The 20,503-nt window shown below is 49.5% G+C and overlaps 1 protein-coding gene across 1 annotated transcript in view; it reads right to left on the bottom strand.

The window, feature by feature from the left end:
* The window catches only part of SMG5 (SMG5 nonsense mediated mRNA decay factor), a 47,027-nt gene extending 27,132 nt beyond the window's left edge, over positions 1 to 19,895 (bottom strand). The window contains exons 1-8 of the mRNA XM_081968511.1: positions 19,605 to 19,895; positions 15,096 to 15,194; positions 13,428 to 13,551; positions 11,389 to 11,545; positions 4,901 to 4,990; positions 4,032 to 4,121; positions 2,622 to 2,700; positions 462 to 587 (exon numbers count right to left, since the gene is read on the bottom strand). Coding sequence (XP_081824637.1) covers positions 462 to 587; positions 2,622 to 2,700; positions 4,032 to 4,121; positions 4,901 to 4,990; positions 11,389 to 11,545; positions 13,428 to 13,551; positions 15,096 to 15,194; positions 19,605 to 19,681 — 842 coding nt within the window. The 5' untranslated portion in view covers positions 19,682 to 19,895. The remainder of the gene's footprint in view (positions 1 to 461; positions 588 to 2,621; positions 2,701 to 4,031; positions 4,122 to 4,900; positions 4,991 to 11,388; positions 11,546 to 13,427; positions 13,552 to 15,095; positions 15,195 to 19,604) is intronic.
* Positions 19,896 to 20,503: the final 608 nt, after the last annotated feature.

The raw sequence follows: 20,503 nt of genomic DNA, 5'->3' as shown, positions 1-20,503 counted from the left end.
TCAACATTGAAGCATATCCATTGTGCTTTGGGGTTTTCTGGCTTTAAAAAAATGCACATATATATATAATATGTGTGTGTCTGATCCAAATGACAACACATTTCTATGACTCCAGCTACGTAATATCGGCAAAATGTGTTAAGATTGTAAAAGTTATTTGTTGGTGGCAGTTTTATTGCTAAAAAAACTCCTTGCCTTCTACTATTGAGGTTAAATGGAAAATTATTGTCACCCCCACCATCCACCCCCAGCGGTGTCTTCAGCCATGAAAGAGAGTTAAAGAATGGCAGATTTAAATAGGTTTGGGCTGGATCGACCGTCTTCAGGGCCCAACTACAGCAGGAGCTGTTCATCCAATTACTGACTGGCCATATCCAGTTTGCGTCCGCCTTTGAATGCCGCCAGGGTGGCGAGTCATCCTTGAGGGCCTCCGGGGAGGGGGGAGGGGGCTGCCTTCTCACCTTTTTTTGCTTGAGGACAACTTCCGGGCCTCGCTTTTCTTCAGCTGGTGATACATTTTGGCTGCCTTGTCGTACAGGCGCTTGAGGTTCCCGTAAGCGCCTTCGAAGGACACTTCCGACTGGATGCTAAAGAGAATGGAGCCCGGGGAGCAGAATTATTGTCTCAATTGGACTCTCAAAATAACAGATTTAATTGTTTTTTAAACACTTTGTGCCTGGCAACACAGAATTAAAGGTCAGAATGAACAGCAGCTGCGGTCAGTTTATTCAAGGAAGACATCTTCTTCCCTCCCTCCTTTACTTCCTTCCCTCTTGTCCTTTCTTTCCTTCTTCCTTTCTCTCTCCCTTTCTCCTTTCCTTGCTTCCCCCCTTCCTCCTTCCCTCCCCTTTCTCCTTCCTTCCCTCCCTTTTCTTCCTTCTTTCCCTCCCTCCCTTCCTCAAACCTGTCTCTTTCTTTTCCCCTTCCTCTCTTCCTTCCCCCTCTCTCCTTTCTCTCCCTCCGTCAGGCCTGCAGCCATCTTTACTTTTGGCTCTTTGGCTTGTCGCACATTCTATTATTCTACTATGCATTTTCTATGGTGGGAAAATGGGAGGTGGGATTGCATGGAGTGAGATGCTATGTAGCCAAAACAAAATTCCTTTCTAGAAAGCCAAGGTCATCCTTTGTCTTCGCACCTCTGCACCTGACCGGAACTGGATGGATGGAAGCTGCCAGCGTGGCAATGGAAGATTGGAGCATGTGATGGGCTTGGGGGGGGGGGGGGGGGGCAAGATCTTGAACTTTCAACTGGGTGGGGAAAACCGGGAAGCTTTCAGATTCGGGGTTTCCCCAGATGTGCCAACATGGCTCTCTTAATCAATTGGAACTTTGAGGAATCCTCTGCCTCGGACTCTGATTTAATTTTGGATGCTACTTGGAACCCTGACCCCTTCCTTTCTCCTCTAAGCAGTTTTACTCGGGTGACTTAAGTTTCTCTCCCTTCCACAAACACTGCCTGTCTGCTCACGAAACATCTAAGCTAGTTCATGCTCAGTGTGTACCCCTTAAGGGGAAATCTGAGATCAACCAAGACTACACGTTCCATGTCATGGAAGCCGCTGCAAGAATGCTGGACTAGGTCACAGAGGTGTAAATACCATATTTTACGGACTATAAGACACACATTAGGTTTAGAGGAGGAAAACAAGAAAAAAAACACCTGCTTCTGCCTTTGCCATGGCCTGTTTGCCATCTACCGCCTAGAATAGCTGATCAGCGCCACCCAAACCCCCCTCCCCCCCGCCACAATATTCGCTCTGTAAGACACAGAGACATTTCCAATAGGCATATACTCTATTGGACAGAGAGGTTTTCATCCCCTAAGTATGAATAGAATAGGGTCACCACCTCCAAGGGACCTTGGAGGTCTTCTAGTCCAGCCCCTTGCTCAAGTAGGAGAACCAGGGGTCAGCAACCTACGGTTCTGGAGCTGCATGTGGCTCCTTCATCCCTCTACTGCGGCTCCCTGTCACCGGTCAGGACCACAATATTGAGAGGATCTTCCGGGGTTTGGGAGGGGTTGGGGGGGGAGGGGGGGAGAAAGGAAACAGGGCATGCCAAGAGACTCTATGGCAAGGGGCGGGTTTTCCGGTCGTCTCCACAACTGATTGGGCTTTCGGTTAGGACAGGTAGAGGAAAAAGGAGGAGACTCTATGGTGGGGAAACTGGACTTCCTGTCAGCAGAGGAAAAAGGATGCCGCGCTAGGAGGAGACTCTATGGTGGTGGTGGGGGAGGGGGGGGGAGAGAACAGGACTTCCGGTTTGGCTCGAGAATTGAATGGGGGGCTTCCGGTTAGGACCTTTGTGGCTCTTTTTGAGTGTTTCAGGTTGCTGACCTCTGACCTATCCTATATCATTTCAGACAGGGGACTGCCCAGTCTCTTCTTGGCAAGCCGTTTCACTGAATTGTCCTCACTGCAATTCCAATTCCAGGTTGCTTCTCTCCTTGATTAGTTTCCACCCGTTGCTTCTTGTCCTGCCTTCAAGTGCTTTGGGGACTAATTTGACCCCCCCCCTCCTCTTTGTGGCAGCCCCTCAAATACTGGAAGACTGCTGTCATGTCCCCCCCTAATTCTTCTTTAAAATAAGGGCAGTTGCCTTTTATAAATGATTACACTTACCAGCGCAAGTAGCAATAGGTAGCTTCCACATGGTAGTATTTACTCCCAGCCAGGGTCCCAAGTTGGTTAAAAGGCATCCCTGCACCCCAAAGACAAAGCAAACACGTTCCATTATGACACAACCTAAAGGCACAAACATCTAGTGTGTGTTTCCAAAGTTATTCTTCACAACCACAATGGGTTCTGCGTGTAAAGCAGAGCGTCCTGGGCCAAGGGTGTGCATAGGTTCTTAAGCGAGTTACGTAGTTGTTAATCAAACCCAGCTTCCCCCATTGACTGTGCACGGTTGTTAAGCAAATCACTGCAGTTGTTAAGTGAATCATGCGGTCGTTAATCAAACCCGGCTTCCCCCATTGGATTTGCTTGTCAGAAGGTTGGAAATGCCAATGATGGGACCTCCCGGAATGCTACAACCGCCGTTAAGTACAAGTAGTCCTCGACGTACGACCACAATTGAGCCCAAACTTTCTGTTGTTAAGTGAGACATTGGTTAAGTGAGCTTTGCCGCCATTGTACGACTTTTCTTGCCAGGGTTGCTAAGTGAATTGCTGCAGTTTATTCAGTTAGCCACATGGTCGTTAAGTGAATCAGGCTTCCCCAGTGACTTTGGCTTGTCAGACGTTCGCCAAACGGGATCTCGTGACCCCCCCGGGACACCGCGACCGTCATAAGTCAGTTGCCAAGTGTCTGGATGTAAATCAGGTGACTGTGGGGATGCCGCAGGGGTCGTAAGTGTGAAAAACGGCCCTACGTGTCACTTTTTCCAGTGCCGCTGTAACTTCAAACGGCCGCTATAATGAACTGCTGTACGTCGAGGACTACCTGCAGAGCCAAATTTTGGAGAGGTAGTTTGTTTAATGCAGGGGTGTCCAAACTTGGGAACTTTAAGACTTGTGGACTTCAACTCCCAGAATTCCCCAGCCAGCATGGCTGGCTGGGGAATTCTGGGAGTTGAAGTCCACAAGTCTTAAAGTTCCCAAGTTTGGACACCCCTGGTTTAATACGTTGGTCCTGATTTTTCTTTTTGATGCTGACTCCTATTCTATTTGGTTACAAAATAGACATGTGCGTGTTTGATTGTGCGTACCTCTCCGTCAATGGTGGGTCCCAGATCCCATCGCAACCAGTACGCTATGACGGGGCTGGGTGCCATGCGCGATACCACCCTGCAACGCTCCAGCTGCTCGGTGGAGCATCACACCAGCATCATATACTGCATGTGCGGGTGCAAATGGTCCGGTTGGGTCAAATACACGTAAGGAACGCAGGTGGGCGGGTAAGCCTTCCAAAGCACTGTACCGGAACGGTATCTGGTGCTCCCAGCAGGCACCAGTACGCCCGTACTGGGGCATGCTGGCTGTAACCCACCACAGCTCTAAGTGTGTGCTTGTCGGATGGCTAAATACTCACCAATTTGTGGGGCGACAGAGAGCGCTTGATAGTAGAACCTTTCAGCCAGCAGTTCTGTGTCTACGCCTGCCAATTCATTCTGATATCGAGCTGAGAAGGCACAAAAGACACACAGAAGCCCTCAGGGACACAATTAAAGAGGATGCACAACAGAGGGTCCTTGATTCGGTTTTTGTGTGCAAGAATGGAAGCTTTAGACCACCTGACTGAATGGAAATAAATGACTTTATGGCCGTCATTAACTAGCACGGGAGAACTGATACCCAACTGAAAGGAAAATATACGAATCCTTTTTTTATGGAGCAGAGTATCTGGAAATGCTTCAGACAGTTGGAAATTCCGAATCCTCAAAACGCATTTGGAAAGTAAAATCGAAGTCACGAGGGGGCTCATCTCAAGCTTTGGTTATCGCAACCTATAGGGTCTGCTACTTAAGGCAAAGGTTCCCCTCGCACATCTGTGCTAGCCGTTCCCAAGTCTAGGGGGCGGTGCTCATCTCCGTTTCAAAGCCGAAGAGCCAGCGCTGTCCGAAGACGTCTCCGTGGTCATGTGGCCGGCATGACTCAACACTGAAGGTGCACAGAACGCTGTTATTACCTTCCCACCAAAAGTGGTCCCTATTTTTCTACTTGCATTCTTCAAACTGCTAGGGTGGCAGAAGCTGGGACGAGTAACGGGAGCTCACTCCGTTACGCCGTGCTAGGTATTCAAACCACTGGAACTGCCAAGATTTCTGATCGACAAGCTCAGCGTCTTAGCCACTGAGCCACCTGAGTAGGTCTGCTACTTAGATAGGGCTTTCCCCCCGCCCACCTGATTTCAAATAAATCCAAGCCGCAGGACTTTATCCCAGGAAAATGCTCTCTCACCTAAATCCCCCAGGTAGACCAGGCATCGGTGGCAGGCGATCTGAGCCCAGTCCATCTCCTTCTCTGATGCAGAGACTGGCTTCTTGCAACCTGTGGAAGAAGGGTGGCAATAGCGTTAAGAGCAAGGTGCTGGAAAATTCAAGGCAGCCGACAATTAACGGTCTACCCTCACAAAGGACCTTTGCTTATTATGGCTCACTGTCAGACCTGCCCCAGCTAGGTCCCTAGGAAAGAAAGACCCTCGACTCCACTTAATTGGCCTGATAGGTTCTTTTACTAAGGATAAAAGCGACATTCCTGCTTTTGTCCTTACAACTGAGTATTCCCGCGCACAGGTTTTCCCCTTCCATGGTCCTCTCCCCTTTGACCACATGGTCAGTGTCCAATAGCAACCTGGTAGGATGCTTTCGAAAGTGCCGCATCTTGAAACAGCTTCACATTCTTTCCCAGACCAGGCATCCTGGATCAACGCGGTTTAACACCTCTGGTTCCTATCAGTGCCATTCCCTCCCACCCACTCCCTTTCAGCCTTCTCCACACGTTCCCAAATTTATTTTAACCACCTTCCCTCCGTTTACGGCAGGATGCAAGCAAGGTTAGCGAAGCCACTTATTGTCGTATGTGTCTCCCACCTGCAAAATGTATGATTTAAAAATGGCTAGGAGAGGAAATAATAAGAAAGGTGATGGACTGTGCCGAAATGGACAAACTAACTAAAGAAATCCAGGGAAAAGAAGAATTAGAATTCTATCAGATATGGGATAAATGGTATAGGTGGATGGAGGAAAGAAATAGGAATCCTAGGCGATAAATAAACAGAATGTGGTAGCTCTCATAGATGGTTGTCGGTGTTAAAATGTTTATCCATTGAATAATATAAATACGAATGTCTCTTGATAAAACTACTCTCAAAACAAATGTAGCTAAAGGAGAATGTGGGTATTGTTTTTGATTTAAAATGCACAATTTAATGTGAATGAAGTATAAAGAATGATTGTAGTAATGCACGGAACTCAAATGTAACCAATTGACATGCTAGCTGGCAGTTGTATTGAAGAGTGTTTTGTGTGTGTGTTATTTGTCTAATTAAAACAATAATAAAAAAAATGTTTTAAAAAAAATGGCTAGGAGCATCTTAAGCCCCGAAAATAGGGAGGGGGGGGAGGACAAACCCAAAGGAAGCCTTAACACAAAGGAACTCACAGAGCAGGACTCACACAGGAATGGCTCACGCACAAGTCTCAGCCGTAAAACTGTGGCTCGGTTTCGGTTTAGCCAGTTGTGTCAATGTGCACTTCATAAGTTTGCATGACATAATTTATAATCTAAGACAGGGGTGTCCAAACTTGGGAACTTTAAGACTTGTGGACTTCAACTCCCAGAATTCCCCAGCCAGCTATGCTGGCTGGGGAATTCTGGGAGTTGAAGTCCATAAGTCTTAAAGTTCCCAAGTTTGGACACCCCTGATCTAAGATAACTGTGTCATAAATTTAACTGCCAGGGCTGTGAACACGCCACAAAATCAGCAGCGTTCATTTGTTCTCATTTGAAGAATGAGAATCCTCATTTTTATTTTTGTAGTCTGTTGCCTGATGGGTTACACATCTTGGGGGAGAGGGGGAGGAGGATCAGCTTGGGAAAAGCTGGCCTAAAGGTTTTCTTAAAATGGGCACCTTTGAGGTGCGTTGTCACATTTTGGGGAGTTCAAAACTCACTTTCTGTGCAGTCAAGGGCTTTTACAGAGATTTGGATGAGATTTTAAGGTGTAAGATAAAGATAAAGGTTCCCCTTGCACATATGTGCTAGTTGTTCCTGATTCTAGGAGGCGTCTCCGTTTCATCTCATCCCCGTTTCAAAGCCGAAGAGCCAGCGCTGCCCGAAGACGTCTCCGTGGTCATGTGGCCGGCAGGACTCAACGCCGAAGGCGCGCGGAACGCTGTTATTACCTTCCCACCAAAGGTGGTCCCTATTTTCCTACTTGCATTTTTTACGTGCTTTCGAACTGCTAGGTTGGCAGAAACTGGGACAAGGAACGGGAGCTCACTCCGTTACGCGGCGCTAGGGATTCGAACCGCCAAACTGCCGACCTTTCTGATCGACAAGCTCAGTGTTTTAGCCACCGAGCCACCGTGTCCCTATAAGGTGTAACCAGGACGACACAAAAAAGCGAAGAAGTTGAGCGTGGGTCTGAAAATTAAACGTGCCCCCTCAACTCTGCAGTAATGCCAGGGAGATGCTCACAGCAACGGTTGTCAAGGACACTTGTCATCTAGCAAGGCGACAGTCTGACAGATTCCCACCAGCCAAGGGCTGAAAATGCGCAAATGTGATTAGCAGTTACCTAATCACGAAACCAAGCTGTGATCGTTTTCTTTTCCGAGGCAATTTTTAATCTGGAAATGTCTATCTCGCTTAAGACTGTCGAGGAAATAAAGCTGAGATTAAGAAACCCAATGAAAAAACTCATTCCCTCCCCCCTTTTTAAAGCTGCACCTAACAACTGTCCAATTAAATTAGAAGCTACCGTGAGATAGTTTAAAGAGGCGCGCAAATGTCATGCAAAATTATTTCTTGGGGTTACCAGTTCCCAATTATTTGATTTAGGAGAACTTTTAAGCTGTCAATTATTATTATTTTGTTGTTGGCCAACAGAGGTCTTACAATCCAATACCAAACTGCAATTTTTAAAAATCAAGAGCAAGATAATAGGCATTAAACCCCAAGAAAGGCCGTGTCTGCATAACCCTCGTGTTAAAGTTAGATTTTAAAAACTGTTTAAAAATGAAATAAGCAGATCAAATTGCATGCCATTCTAATACGGACATCAACATTATCTGAAATAGTAGCCGTCTTTCCAAAAAAAAGATATCTACACAACAGGAAACCGAGTGTCCCCCCACAAACCACAAGTGAAAACAATTTCGGTATATTTCACAATTTACGTGGATTTATTTTTGCTGTATCGACTGTCTACCTTGAAATGTCAACTCTTGTTTCATTATACATCATAGAACCATAGAGCTGAAATGGAACTGCTAGTCCAGAGGGGTCAAACTCAGGGCCCAGGCGCCGCCTTGGAAATAGGGAAGGACCGGCTATTGAAAACGGAGCCCGGAGGGCTGCATGTGGTCCCTCTTGAGCTACATTTTCGTTGGCGGAGGGTTGCAGGAGGCCGTCGCAGCCGGAAACACAGCCTGCGAGGGCCACGTGTGCCCCCCCCCCCAAAACTCTGTTTCCACTGGCAGATGGCTGCAGGAGGCCTCCGCAGCCAAAAACGGGAGCCCATTTTCGCTGGCAAGAGCGCTCGGGCTGCCCCAGGAGCCCCCCGGCATGAGTGACGTCAAGCTGGTCACGTCCACCCCAGCCCCCCAAAGTTAAACACAACCCTGATGCAGCCCTCAATGAAATTGAGTTGGAGACCCCTGTTCTAGTCCAACCCCCTGCAGAAGGGAGGAGACCTGACTGCATCCCGAGGAACAGCTGTCCAATCTTTTCCGTGACAGAGCACCCACAATGCCAGGAGGCAAACTCTTCCACTGGTTAACAGTTCTCACTGTCAGGAAATCGCTCCTTAGTCCCAGGTGAGATCTTTCTCTCTGACTAGCTTCCACCAACTGCTTCCTCTTCTGCCCTCAGGTGCTCTGGAGAATAAATTGACACCCCCCCCCCCCTCTTCTCCGTGGAAGGCTGCTATTTGGTCACCTCTACTTCTTTTTGTGTTCTGACCTATGCTTCCCCAGCAGAACAAAGCCTCGTCCTCCTCCCGATAAACCCCTTTTATTTCATTGACAGTGAAGTCCTCTCCAGCAAGGTCTTTCCTCTCCCACAGTCTTTCAAGGTAGTTCGCAATTACCGACATTGATCAGGCGTGGAGAGTGGCCAGGCCGATATCTTTCAGACGCCGCAATACTTGCCAAGAATGCAGGAATGAACTAATTGTCTCCTGCAAGCTCCATTCCCCCTTTGCTCCTCTTTTAGTCCCTCTGGGAAGGGCCATTCACCATCCACCTGAGGTCTCGCTCCACGTCGACGCCTGTTCTTTAGCTGTTCCCTTCCTCTGGCAGCTCTGCGCATGCACAAACTGGGAACAGGCTCCAGCTGTTCTTCTGCCTCACTGATGTCTGACTCTGAAGGCAGCTGAAAACTGGCATACAGCCCTGGCCCCCTCTCTGCCTCCGACACAGAGCCCTCCTCAGAGCCTTCTCGAGACTCCAGGACAGGCCCAGGTTCCCCCCCAACATCCTCACTGTCCGAATCTGCTGCCAGCTCTGTTGGCGGGCCACCAGAGTTAGTCATACCTGGCTCCCGCAAGTATTCATCATGCGATTTAGCCTCCAGACTTTTTTTTACCATCTTTCTGCATTCTTTCCACGGTTTCAGCATCTTTTTTTATATCGTGGCAACTAGAACTGGAAGCAATATTCCAACTGGGCTCACTAATGCGGCCTATTCACTATTCGAGAACTTCCATAGGCTGCAAAATGTTTTTTAAATGATTTCTTTTACTCAAGGGAATACAAGGAAAAAGTATAACTGCAAAGTACAAGTAGTCCTTGACCTTATGACCACAACTGAGCCCAAAAGCCTGGTTTGCTAAGTGAGGCTCTGTTAATTTTACGACCTTTCTTTCCGCAGCTGTTCAGCGAAACACTGCAGTTGGTAACTTAGTGACACGGTTGTTATGGAATTGAATTGGCAGGTTGTCTTACTGAGGATTAGTAGTTGCAAAGAAAGCAAAGCTGTTCCCCACACAAAGACAACTACCAAGTTTTCCCTTGTTTGTGGCCCTCCTCTCCTTGATCATCATCATACTGCATTCAGTTCTGGTTGCCACCATGTAGAAAAGATGTGGAGACTCTAGAAAGAGTGCAGAGAAGAGCAACCAAGAGGATTAGGGGACTGGAGACTAAAACATATGAAGAACGGTTGCAGGAACTGTGTATGTCTCGTTTAATGAAAAGAAGGACTAGGAGAGACATGATAGCAGGCTTCCAATATCTCAGGGGTTGCCCCAAAGAAGAGGGAGTCAAACTATTCTCCAAGGCACCTGAAGGCAGGACAAGAACAATGGGTGGAAACTAATCAAGGAGAGAAGCAACTTAAAACTAAGGAGAAATTTCCTGACAGTGAGAACAATTAATCAGTGGAATAATTTGCCTCCAGAAGCTATGAATGCCCCAACACTGGAAGTCTTTAAGAAGATGTTGGCTAGCCATTTTCCTGCCTGGCCAGGGGGTTGGACTAGAAGACCTCCAAGGTCCCTTCCAACTCTGCTATTATATTGTATTATCTCCTGTCTTCCTGTACATCTGCCCCTTTTACTATTCGACACACACACACAAATTTATGACAGGATGCCGGCAAGCTTAGTAGGGCATAGAGAAGATGGCAGATCTGACACAAATGTTTCTTCAGGAAAAACAATTCAAGCGTGCTTCTCACTGCTATCATCTCTCTCTAGGGAAGGGACATGATAGATTCAATGTTCCAGTGTTTGAGGGGCTGCCACGAAGATGACGGTCAACCTACTCCCCAAAGCACCAGAAGGCAGGGAAAGGAAAGAAGGAAAGGAATAAGGGGAAAGGAAAAGAAAGGGAACTGGGAGGGACCTTGGAGGTCTTCTAGTCCAGTCCCCTGCTCAGGCAGGAGAACCGACCGTATTTTTTGGACTATAAGACGCACCAGTGTATAAGACGCACCAAGATTTCGAAGAGCTAAGTAAGGGTGTTTGTCCTCCCTGGCTCCCAGAAGCACTCTGCAGCCTTCAGCAGGGCTGGGGGGGAAGGCAAAAATAGTGTTTTTCACCAAAAAGGGGGCATTTTCCCCTTCCTCCAGCCCTGCTGAAGCCTGCAGAGGGCTGCTGGGACGTGAGGGAAGGCCAAAAACCGGCTTGTTCGCAAAAATGAAATGTGGCGGCAGAGCTTCGGGAGGCCAAAAATGGCTGTATTCGGTGTATAAGACGCACCAATCTTTCCACGTTCTTTTTTTTGGGGGGTGCGTCCTATACTCTGAAAAATACGGTATACAATCTCAGACAAGTGAGTGTCCAGCCTCTTCTTGAAAACCTCCGGCGATGGAGCCCCCCCAACTTCTGGTGGCCAGCTGTTCCCCTGGTGAATTGTCCTCACTGTTAAAGAAGTTTCTCCTGAATTCCAGGTTGCGTCTCTCTCTGAAGAAACGGATGGAAACCAATCGAGGAGAGAACTAAGGGGAAACGTCCTGGCAAGGGAGAAGGATTGATCGGTGGAATGCCTGGCCTTCAGAGGTTGTGGCTGCCCCGTCCATCACTGGAGGGTTTTTTTTTTTAAAGAAAAGAGATCGGGCAACTTATTTGCCTGAAATGGTGCAGGAATGCTTGAGGAGTGGGGGGCTGGACTGCAGGACCTCCAAAGTCCCTTGCAACTCTTGTTAGTCTTGGCCGCAAACGTCTCAATAGGCCAGAGGGGGGGGGGTCAAGCACACAGGGTCAAATCTTGAGAAGCACTGACCTATCAGAGGATCGGTCACGTGAGTCCAGTCGATGCAGCACTGCAACTCCAGCTGATAGTGAGACTGAATGTAGAGAAGCAGGTGCTGGTAAAACCCGATGCCAGCAATCAGGTGAGTCCGGTAAGCGCACTCAAGGGTGCTCCGACTATGAATGTGCTGCCGGTGGGGGAAAGAGAGAGAGAGAGCAAGTTAGGGCCTGGCTCTGGCTCCTCGCCTTACGGCCACAACGGAGCCCTAAAACGCCTGTTGTTAAGCGAGACCCTTTGTTAATTGAGTTTTCCCCCTTTTACAACCTTTGGTAAGTGAATCGCTGCAGTTGATAAAGTTAGTAACCTGGTTCTTAAGGGAATCTGGCTCCCCTATGGACTTTGCTTTCAGGAACCGAACCGCACGCAGAGCCGTTTCTAAGTGCCAGCTGTTTTCAGCCTTGATTTTTCGGCCGTTTTTCGCCCTCCGGAGGCGTCCCTGAAGCCTCCGGAGAGTGAAAAACCACCCAACACGCAAACCGGAAGTCCGTTCCCGAACTTCGTTTGCACGTTTGGGCGGTTTTTCACAGAAGCCTCCCGAGGGAGAAAAACGGCTCAACGGGCAACTCGGAAGTCCGTTCCCGAAACTTTCTCCAAACTTTCCTTTTTTGCGTGTTGGGCTGCTCTTCACCCTCCCCAGGCTCCTAGAAAGCCCCTGGAGCCTGGGGAGGGCGAAAAACAGACCTACCCACTGGAAGTTGGAATACAGGCCTCCGGAGGAGCGGGGGAGGCCGTTTTCGCCCTCCCCAGGCTCCAAGAAAGCCGTGCGCGCATACGCGGGGCAGCAGGTGGGGGTGGGGGTCATGCAAGCATGCACAGGGGGCACGGCACGGGGGATTAAATTATGGGGGTGGGCACACACCCGAGGCGAAAAAGTTTTGTCATCGCTGGTGTAGGATCTCCTGCTTGGGCAGGTGTGTGTGTATGTGTGTGTGTGTGCAGGGGCCGGAGTAGATGACTTACGGCAAACTTAAACACTCAAAGAGCCATTTGGACCCGTTTCCTACAGAAAAGAAAACTCCGGGAGACACAAAGATCCTAACCGGAAGCCCCCCGTTCAATTCTGGAGCTGACCGGAAGTTCAGTCCCCCCACCATAGAGTCTCCTCCTAGCGTGGCGTCCTTTTTCCTCTACCCGTCATAACCGAAAGCCCTATCAATGGTGGAGACAACTGGAAAACCCTCCCCTTGCCATAGAGTCTTCTCCTGGCGCACTCTGCTTCTCTCTCCCCCCTCCCACCGGAAGCTCCTCTCAAAATTGTGGCGCCGACCGATGACGGAGCCGCAGCAGAGGGAGGAAAGAGCCACAAGCGGCTCCAGAGCCGCAGTTTGCTGACCCCTGCCCTACACTGTCCCTTCCAACTCTTGCTAGTCTGTATTCTGCTTGTCAGAAAAGCAAATTGCACAATCTTGGGACGCAGCGATGGTCACAAATATGAACCAGTTGCCAAGCGTCTGAATTGTGGGGGAAGGTCGCGACTGAAAAACGGCCACCTCTTTCAGTGGTGTTGCGATTTCGAGCGGCGACAAAAAGGATGTGGTTCTAAAGAAATCCAAGTAAGATTTCACACCACAGCAAAAGACCAATAGTGCCTCCAACACAGCAGGCAAGAGGTTAGTAGGAGGCTCAGTCGTTTTAGTTCTTTAAGCCACAGGTCCCCAAACTCTGGAAGCGGCGGACAAGAACGTGTGCATGCACCCCTGCTTGCACGAGCAAGTGAGTGCCCACGTGCTCCATCTGCATGAGTGGCGTGCGTGCGTGCCAATGGAGCTGCGCAGGTGCGCTTGCCGGCCACTCCCGTGGAATGCTCCCCTCTCCGCAAAGCAGGAAAGGTTGGGGACTCTGCTCTAAACCAAACAAGTGGTATTCAAAGAAACAGCCATGCAAACCCTGGGACCACGGCGACTGGGCACAGCAAACCACGAAGGCTGACAGCCGGGGATGGAAGTATTGCAGTGGTCGCCAGCGAAGTACGTTGTCAACATAAAGAGCTATCCGAATGTATCGCCTACCTTTTTATTTGTTTTGATCAGCTGAATGACTTCATAGTAAACTTTCCGCCACAGCAGCTCCTCTGCTTTCCTCCCATAGTCAACAGGGTGCAGGAACATCAGCTTTACACACAGTTCGCGGAGCCTGGGGCAGGAAGGAAGAGTGAAGGGAGAGAGAAGCTGCTTACAATTTGTCTCTTTTTTTAGTCCTAATCATATATTTATATATTAATACACATGCACACACACATATACAAACATACATATATTATATATAGAGAGCTATTCAACATCTTCTTAAAGACTTCCAGTGTTGGGGCATTCACAACTTCTGGAGGCAACTTTTGTTCCACTGATTAATTGTTCTAACTGTCAGGAAAGTCCTCCTTAGTTCTAAGTTGCTTCTCTCCTTGATTAGTTTCCACCCATTGCTTCTTGTCCTGCCCTCAGGTGCTTTGGAGAATAGCTTGACTCCCTCTTCTTTGGGGCAGCCCCTGAGATATTGAAACACTGCTATCATGTCTCCCCTAGTCCTTCTTTTCTTTAAACTAGGCATACACAGTTCCTGCAACCGTTCTTCGTATGTTTTCGTCTCCAGTCCCCTAATCCTCTTTGTTGCTCTTCTCTGCCCTCTTTCTAGAGTCTCCACATCTTTTCTACATCGTGGCGACCAAAACTGAATGCAATATTCCAAGTGCGGCCTTATAAAGTGGTATTAACACTTCACATGATCTTGATTCATACATAAATTCTATGTATGTACGTACGTATGTATGCCTGACCCAAAAGAACCTCACTTCCTCAGATCTTGCTGTGACAAATGAGCTGCCAGTGGGATGACTTCAAGATCCCTTGGCACATAAGCATAAGCCCCTGGTAGAGCAATAGCTAGCAATAGCACTTAAGGTTTATATACCGCTTCACAGTCAACCTTGAGCCAGTCAGGACCAAACTGCTTGCAGTGGGCAGAGTTAGCCTGCAATGCTGCATTCTAGTCACTGCACCACCACAGCAATAGAATAGAATAAAATAGAGTAGAATTGAGAATAGAACAGGAATGGCATAGCAATAGCACTTAGACTTCACAGTCCATCACAGCCCTCTCTGGGCATTCTACAGTCAGCCTTTCACCCCCAATAATCTGGGTCCTCATTTTACCCACCTCGAAAGGAGAGAAGTCTGAGTCAACCATGAGCCGGTCAGGATCGAACTGCTGGCAGTGGGCAGAGTTAGCCTGCCATCCTGCTTTCTAACCACTGCGCCACAATGTCTAGCTAGTATAGCTGCAATTATAACTGCATTCTGCTAATAAGTCAGGAGATATCTTCCTCATCCATCGAGGCCACTCAATTTGCACAGCAGGATCTAGACCCGAGATTACTAAACTGCTCTCCATGAAGCTGCGTCCAAACTGTGCAAAGAAATTAGATTGAGGCTGAGCCTCTGGAATATGAGCCTTAGACAGAATCCTCTGCTCTGAATGAATGAATGAATGAATGAATAGCAAGCTAGTTTTGCCACACAGGAATATGACATTTTTATGATCGTCTGTATCTCAATGGAACTAAATTTTCCCCAGCAATATTTTGCCCAGACTTATTCCGTTCGAGTAAGACTGCCGCTTCCTGTCCTTTCCAGGTTGTTCATCTGGTAAAAAACACAAAATAAAGAAAGGCCCAGCTTTCTTACTTGTTCCTCAGGCTGATGTTCTCCGGCTTAAACACTTCTTGATAAGCTGCCTTGTTTCCAAGAATGAGATCCAATCGATGCACTGCTTCCACCACAGCTCTACAAAAAGCACAGGAGGCATTCAAGGTTAGGAAGAAGCTGCGGCTCGAAAATTGGGCTCAGGCATAACGTGAAGCTGTTATATAACACACACACACACACACACACACAAGACCCCCTCTGCACCACCCAGAACCTCACTGTCAGTTCTGCCATCTTCGGCTTGGCGCCTTACCGGCATTCTGCCACCGAAAGCTAGAGGGGAGAGGGACAAATGAGCAATAAACATGCATGGAGATGTGAAATACGGAAGGGGGATGATGGCTTGACGAAGAGGCATAGAATCAGTTTGTGCCAGGCTGCAAGGCCTCCCTCTCTGAGAGTGGAATTTGGGTTTCCCCAAACACCTCAGCAATTCTCAAAACACCTACCGTATTTTTCGGACTATAAGATGCACTTTTTTGTCTTCCAAAGGGGGTGAAAATGTCTGTGTGTCTTATAGACCGAATATTGCCGAAGTCCCGCCCACCTGCCGGTCATTTTTTTTTTGCCTCTGCATGCCCCATTTTCGGGCCTTTTTTCAGCCCGTTTTCTTTTGAAAAAATGGGCCAAACCCCCCCCTTGAAAATGGGTTGCAAAAAGCCTCAAAAATGGGCTGAAAAAAGCCTCACAAATGGGCCAAAAAAGCATCAAAAATAGGTAGAAAAAAGGCTGGAAAGGGGCCAAAAAAAGCCCCCCAAAAGGGCTGAAAATGTGGTGCGCAGAGGCCAAAAACCTTTTTTTGTTGTTGTTTTCCTCTTCTAAATTTAGGTGCGTCTTATAAGCCAAAAAATTCAGTACGTGGCTCTCCATTGGCTAAAGAAAAACTGGTCACGGGACGGAGGGCTTGGGATGAGGGGGGAAATTGGTAACCTTTTGTGGGGGGAATGTTAGTTCTAGCCTGATTCTACTCCAACCAGCAGCCTTTAGTAAAAGAACCTATCACTTTGCCCAAATGGGAGTCGAGGGTTTCTCTTTCTTAAGGGTCCTTCCTCTTTGAGGAAGATGGGCAGATAAGAACAATGAAACAGGAATAAAATACGCTTTGACTATCTGTTACTTAGCGTGTTACATGAACTAACCCAGAGCAATTTGTATAGCAAACAGGCTTAGTGTGCAGTTGTGGGTTTACTGTCAGAATCTAATACAGCCACCTGTCTGGAATGCATAGCTGGAGGGCTGTAAAATCAGCCTTCTCATCCCGCAACGGCTCCAGTTGACAAAAGAAAGATGGCTCTGCGTGCCACTTCCTGCACAGGTGCCACAGGTTTGCCATCACGGATCTAAACTCTTTGCCTTCCCAAAGAAGGAACACTGCTGAATTGCACTAACCCTCCCCCAGCCACGGCTTGATGCGAAGAGAGTGGCTGGGTCTGCTCCTTTGCAGACAGCAAGCCATGTGCCATGGTCTATTAAAAGACCTCGCAGTGGCACCGACTGCCAAGCTCTATGGCCACCATCCAAGCGTTCCCAAAACTGGCAGATCTCAAGCTATCCAAGCTGGGCCACACAGTCCGTTCCAACACCGGCATTAAAAACAACCTTTGCAAAGTCGTCCTTACAAGGAAAGGGTCAAAACTTTGCCTTGACATTCATGTCATGGTCTGTTTTATTTTGGGAGGGGGGGGGGGGGGGAGATACTTCTAGCTTTAAGACGTCTGGAAAGTAAGAGCACAATATCCTCTCAACCAAAACCGAGAATGCCACCGGAGGACACCGAAGAACAGGAATTCCCTTGAAGAAGTTGAGGGAAGGGTGTAAAGTCCTTGGGAACTACCTACTGTGAATGGTGTCTGGGGAATCCCCACAGAATCAAAGGGAGATGCTCAGTTGCTTGATTAACACCACGGAGCACATGCCACATTTCTCTTGCTGGCCGTAGCATGGCAAACCGGCAAATTGCTGGCCTGTGGGTTTTCCTGCCCCCTAACCCAGCGTAACATGCCCTCCAGACTCCCCCAATCCAGAGGGCCTCTAAAAGTGTCTGGCGACAATTGCCATCACTGTCTATGAATAATAATGAAATCTCTTTAAGGTGTCCAAGATAGGAAAGTCCAATAGAAGCATCACGTGGAAGACAGAGGCCATTAGGGGGTCCTGAGGGTGTAAAGGAGAATATTTGTAGCTCAGGGTTGAAATGAGGGGCTTCTGAGCTAGGTGGTTTTCTTGCAGACGTTTCATTACCCAACTGGGGAACATCATCAGTGCTGGAAGAGAGTGGAGTTTGTAGGGGGGGGAGGCCATGGAGTCCTTGGTGCTCTCTGAGTTTGCTTGTTTTCTTTGCAGACGTTTGATTACCAACTAAGTCATGATATCAGTGTATGGATGACGTTCCCTAGTTTGGGTCATGAAACATCTGCAAGAAAACCACCAAGCTCAAAGACAACTAAGAACCCCACAGCCTCCTCCTCTTTTCCACCTTCTCCTCCCTCACAACCCCCATTCCCTTCTAGCACTGATGATGTTACTTACTTGGGTCATGAAACGTCTGCAAAAAACAACCAAGGTCAGAGGTCACCAAGGATCCCACAGTATTCTCCTCACCCCTCCTCCTCCTCCTCCGAGAACCCCAAGGACCCCCGTTTTCCTCCTCCTCCTCTCCACAAACCCCACTCCCTTCTAGTTCCTGATCATCATCATCTTCTTCTTCCTCCTCCTCCTCTCCACAAACCCCACTCCCTTCTAGCCCTGCTCTTTCTTCCTCCTCTCTGCAAACACCTCTCCCTTCTAGCGCTGACAATGTTACCTAGTTAGGTCATGAAACGTCTGCAAGAAAACCTCCCAGCTCAGAGGTCACCAAAGACCCCTTAGTTCTCCTCCTTTTTCTCTTCCTCCTCCTCGCTGCACAGCCCCATTCCCTTCTAGCACTGATGGTGTTCCCTAGCTGGGTCATGAAACGTTGACAAGAAAACAGCCAAGCCCCCAGAGCACCCAGGACCCCCTCCCAGGACTCCCCATTTACCCTTTCCCTTCACAGAAGCTGTGACAAAAAAGGACCAAAATTAGCTGCCGATTTAGGGGATAGGCAAGGAGTAAAGGGGGAGGGGGGCTAGCTGGGGAGGGGGTTTCAAATGGGTCCGTGTTTCACTGGTGGGACAGTCCCTGCAACCCTCCATGGCTGCGTTTGTGAGCAGGACCTTTAATGACCAAAAAGCACATCTCCACCTTGGCTGGCTACGTAGCAGTCCTTGACTTACGACCAAAACCAACAAAACACATACACACAGAGACACAAAATTGATGTTGCTAAATGAGTTTTGCCCCATTTTAGGTCCTCACCGGCTGCAGCCATTAAGCCAGGGGTGTCCAAACTTGGGAACTTTAAGACTTGTGGACTTCAACTCCCAGAATTCCCCAGCCAGCATGGACACCCCTGCATTAAGCGAATCACCGCAATTCTGAAGTCAGGAGCATGGGGTCGTTAAGCGAATCTGGGTTTTCCCCCATGGGCTTCTCCAAGGTCTCCAAAGGGGATCCCATGACATCTCCCCCCCCCCAACCATCCTAAGTATGAGTATCCCTATTTTGATGACGAGGGGGAACGACTCTGCAACGGTTGTTAAGGGTGAAAAACAGCCCTCTTTCAATGCCGTTGTAAAGAACGGCCACTAAACGACCGTTGTAAGTCGACGACATCTCTCTCTCTTTCTCTCTCTCTCATTGCCCCCCCCCTCAATTGATGTTACTGAGTTTTGCCCCATTTTAGATCCTGGCTGGCCACGGCCGTTAAGCAAATCACTGCAATTCTGAAGCCAGGAGAGCAGTTGTTAAGCAAATCTTTCCCCCATGGGCTTCTCCAAGGTCTCCAGAGGGGATCCCATCACCCCCCCCATCAGGGACTCTGCAACCGTCATAAGTATGAGCATCCCTCTTTTGATCACGTCATCCGGGAACGAGGAGTCTGCAACGGTCGTTAAGTGTGAAAAACGACCCTTTTCCCAATGCCGTTCTCAGTTCGGCCACTAAACGGACCACCCACTCACCCACCCACCCGCAGGGGACTCTGCAACCGTCATAAGTATGAGCGTCCCTCTTTTGATCACGTGATCTCTCCTGGGGTGGGAGAGACGACCAGCGGTCGTTAAGTGTGAAAAAACGGCCCCTTCTTCCCAATGCCGTTCTCAGTTCGGTCACTAAACGGACCGTTGCTAAGTCGAGGACTAGCCGCAGTCGCAAACACCCCCCCAATATACACCGTTCCCCCTGGGGACCCATCCTCCTCTGCCGGCTGGGAGGGACCCACGTGCCCTCGCTCGGCGGGGGATAATGGGCGCTGGAGTCCCCGCATGGTTGACACGCGGGCCGAGAAGGGGGCTATGAGGCCTTCATTTCTCTGCCCCCCCACTCCACGCGCCCCGGCTTTCCTGGCCTGCGGGGGATGATGGGACCTGGAGTGGCGGCCGCGGACGATGGGCTCTGCCGTTCGCTCACCGGTAGAGCCTCTTGGTGTGGAGAGCCTTGGCCTCCGGCTCACCGCCACCGCCGCCGCTCCCGCTGCCTTGGCTCATGGCGCCCGGCAGGCCTGAGGCCCCCTCAGCAGCCCCTGCCGCCCCGCCAAGTCCGGCCCGCCCCTCTCGGCCGCCGCCTCAGCCCGGCCCTGGAGCGCTGCTGCTGGTGCTGGTGCTGCTGCTGCCGCCGTCTCCGCCGCTGCCCCGGAGCGTCCTGGTCCTCCTGCCGCCAGCGGCCCCACTCGGCCGCCATCGCGCTCCGGCTGCCCGCCGCTACCGCTGCTGCCCCCTCAGCCAAGTCCCGCGAGACCGCGCCCTCGGGTCTCGCGAGCGCTCGGCGCCCAAGTCTCGCGAGAGCTCCGCAGCCGCGGCTGTGAGGGTGGGGGCCACGGAGGGAATCTCGGAGTCCCGCGGGCGCTGCGCCGCTTCGGCTCTCGCGAGGTTTGGGTCCCTCGGCCGGTAGAGTTATTCAGATTATAGAGTGGTGGGGGGGCGACGATGAAGCACGCGAAGGCGGGTCCCGTTCACGGTTTTACCTTCATTCATTCTGAGGTTTTTTTCAACATTCTGATCTTTTTCATCGCCTGTTTTTTTCCCCTTCTTTTTTTCCTCTTCTTTTTCCCCCTTCTTTTTTTCCCTTCTTTTTCCCCCTTTCCCCCCCCCCGTGGAGATAACGGAAAAACAGCAAACTGTTTAGTGCAGGGGTGTCCAAACTTGGGAACTTTAAGACTTGTGGACTTCAACTCCCAGAATTCCCCAGCCAGCAAGAACAGCCAAAGCTGCAAAATGTAGTCAAGCAGCTTTCCTCTCTCTCTCTCTTTCTCTCTCTCTCTCTCTTTGCTTCCTCTCCCGCTTTCTCTCTCTCCCTTTCCTTCATCCCTC

The sequence above is a fragment of the Natrix helvetica genome (assembly GCF_964273705.1).
Source record: "Natrix helvetica genome assembly, chromosome: 16".
Taxonomy (NCBI): domain Eukaryota; kingdom Metazoa; phylum Chordata; class Lepidosauria; order Squamata; family Natricidae; genus Natrix; species Natrix helvetica.
Note: the sequence above shows the minus strand (reverse complement) of the source record. Positions and strands in the feature narration are given on the sequence as shown.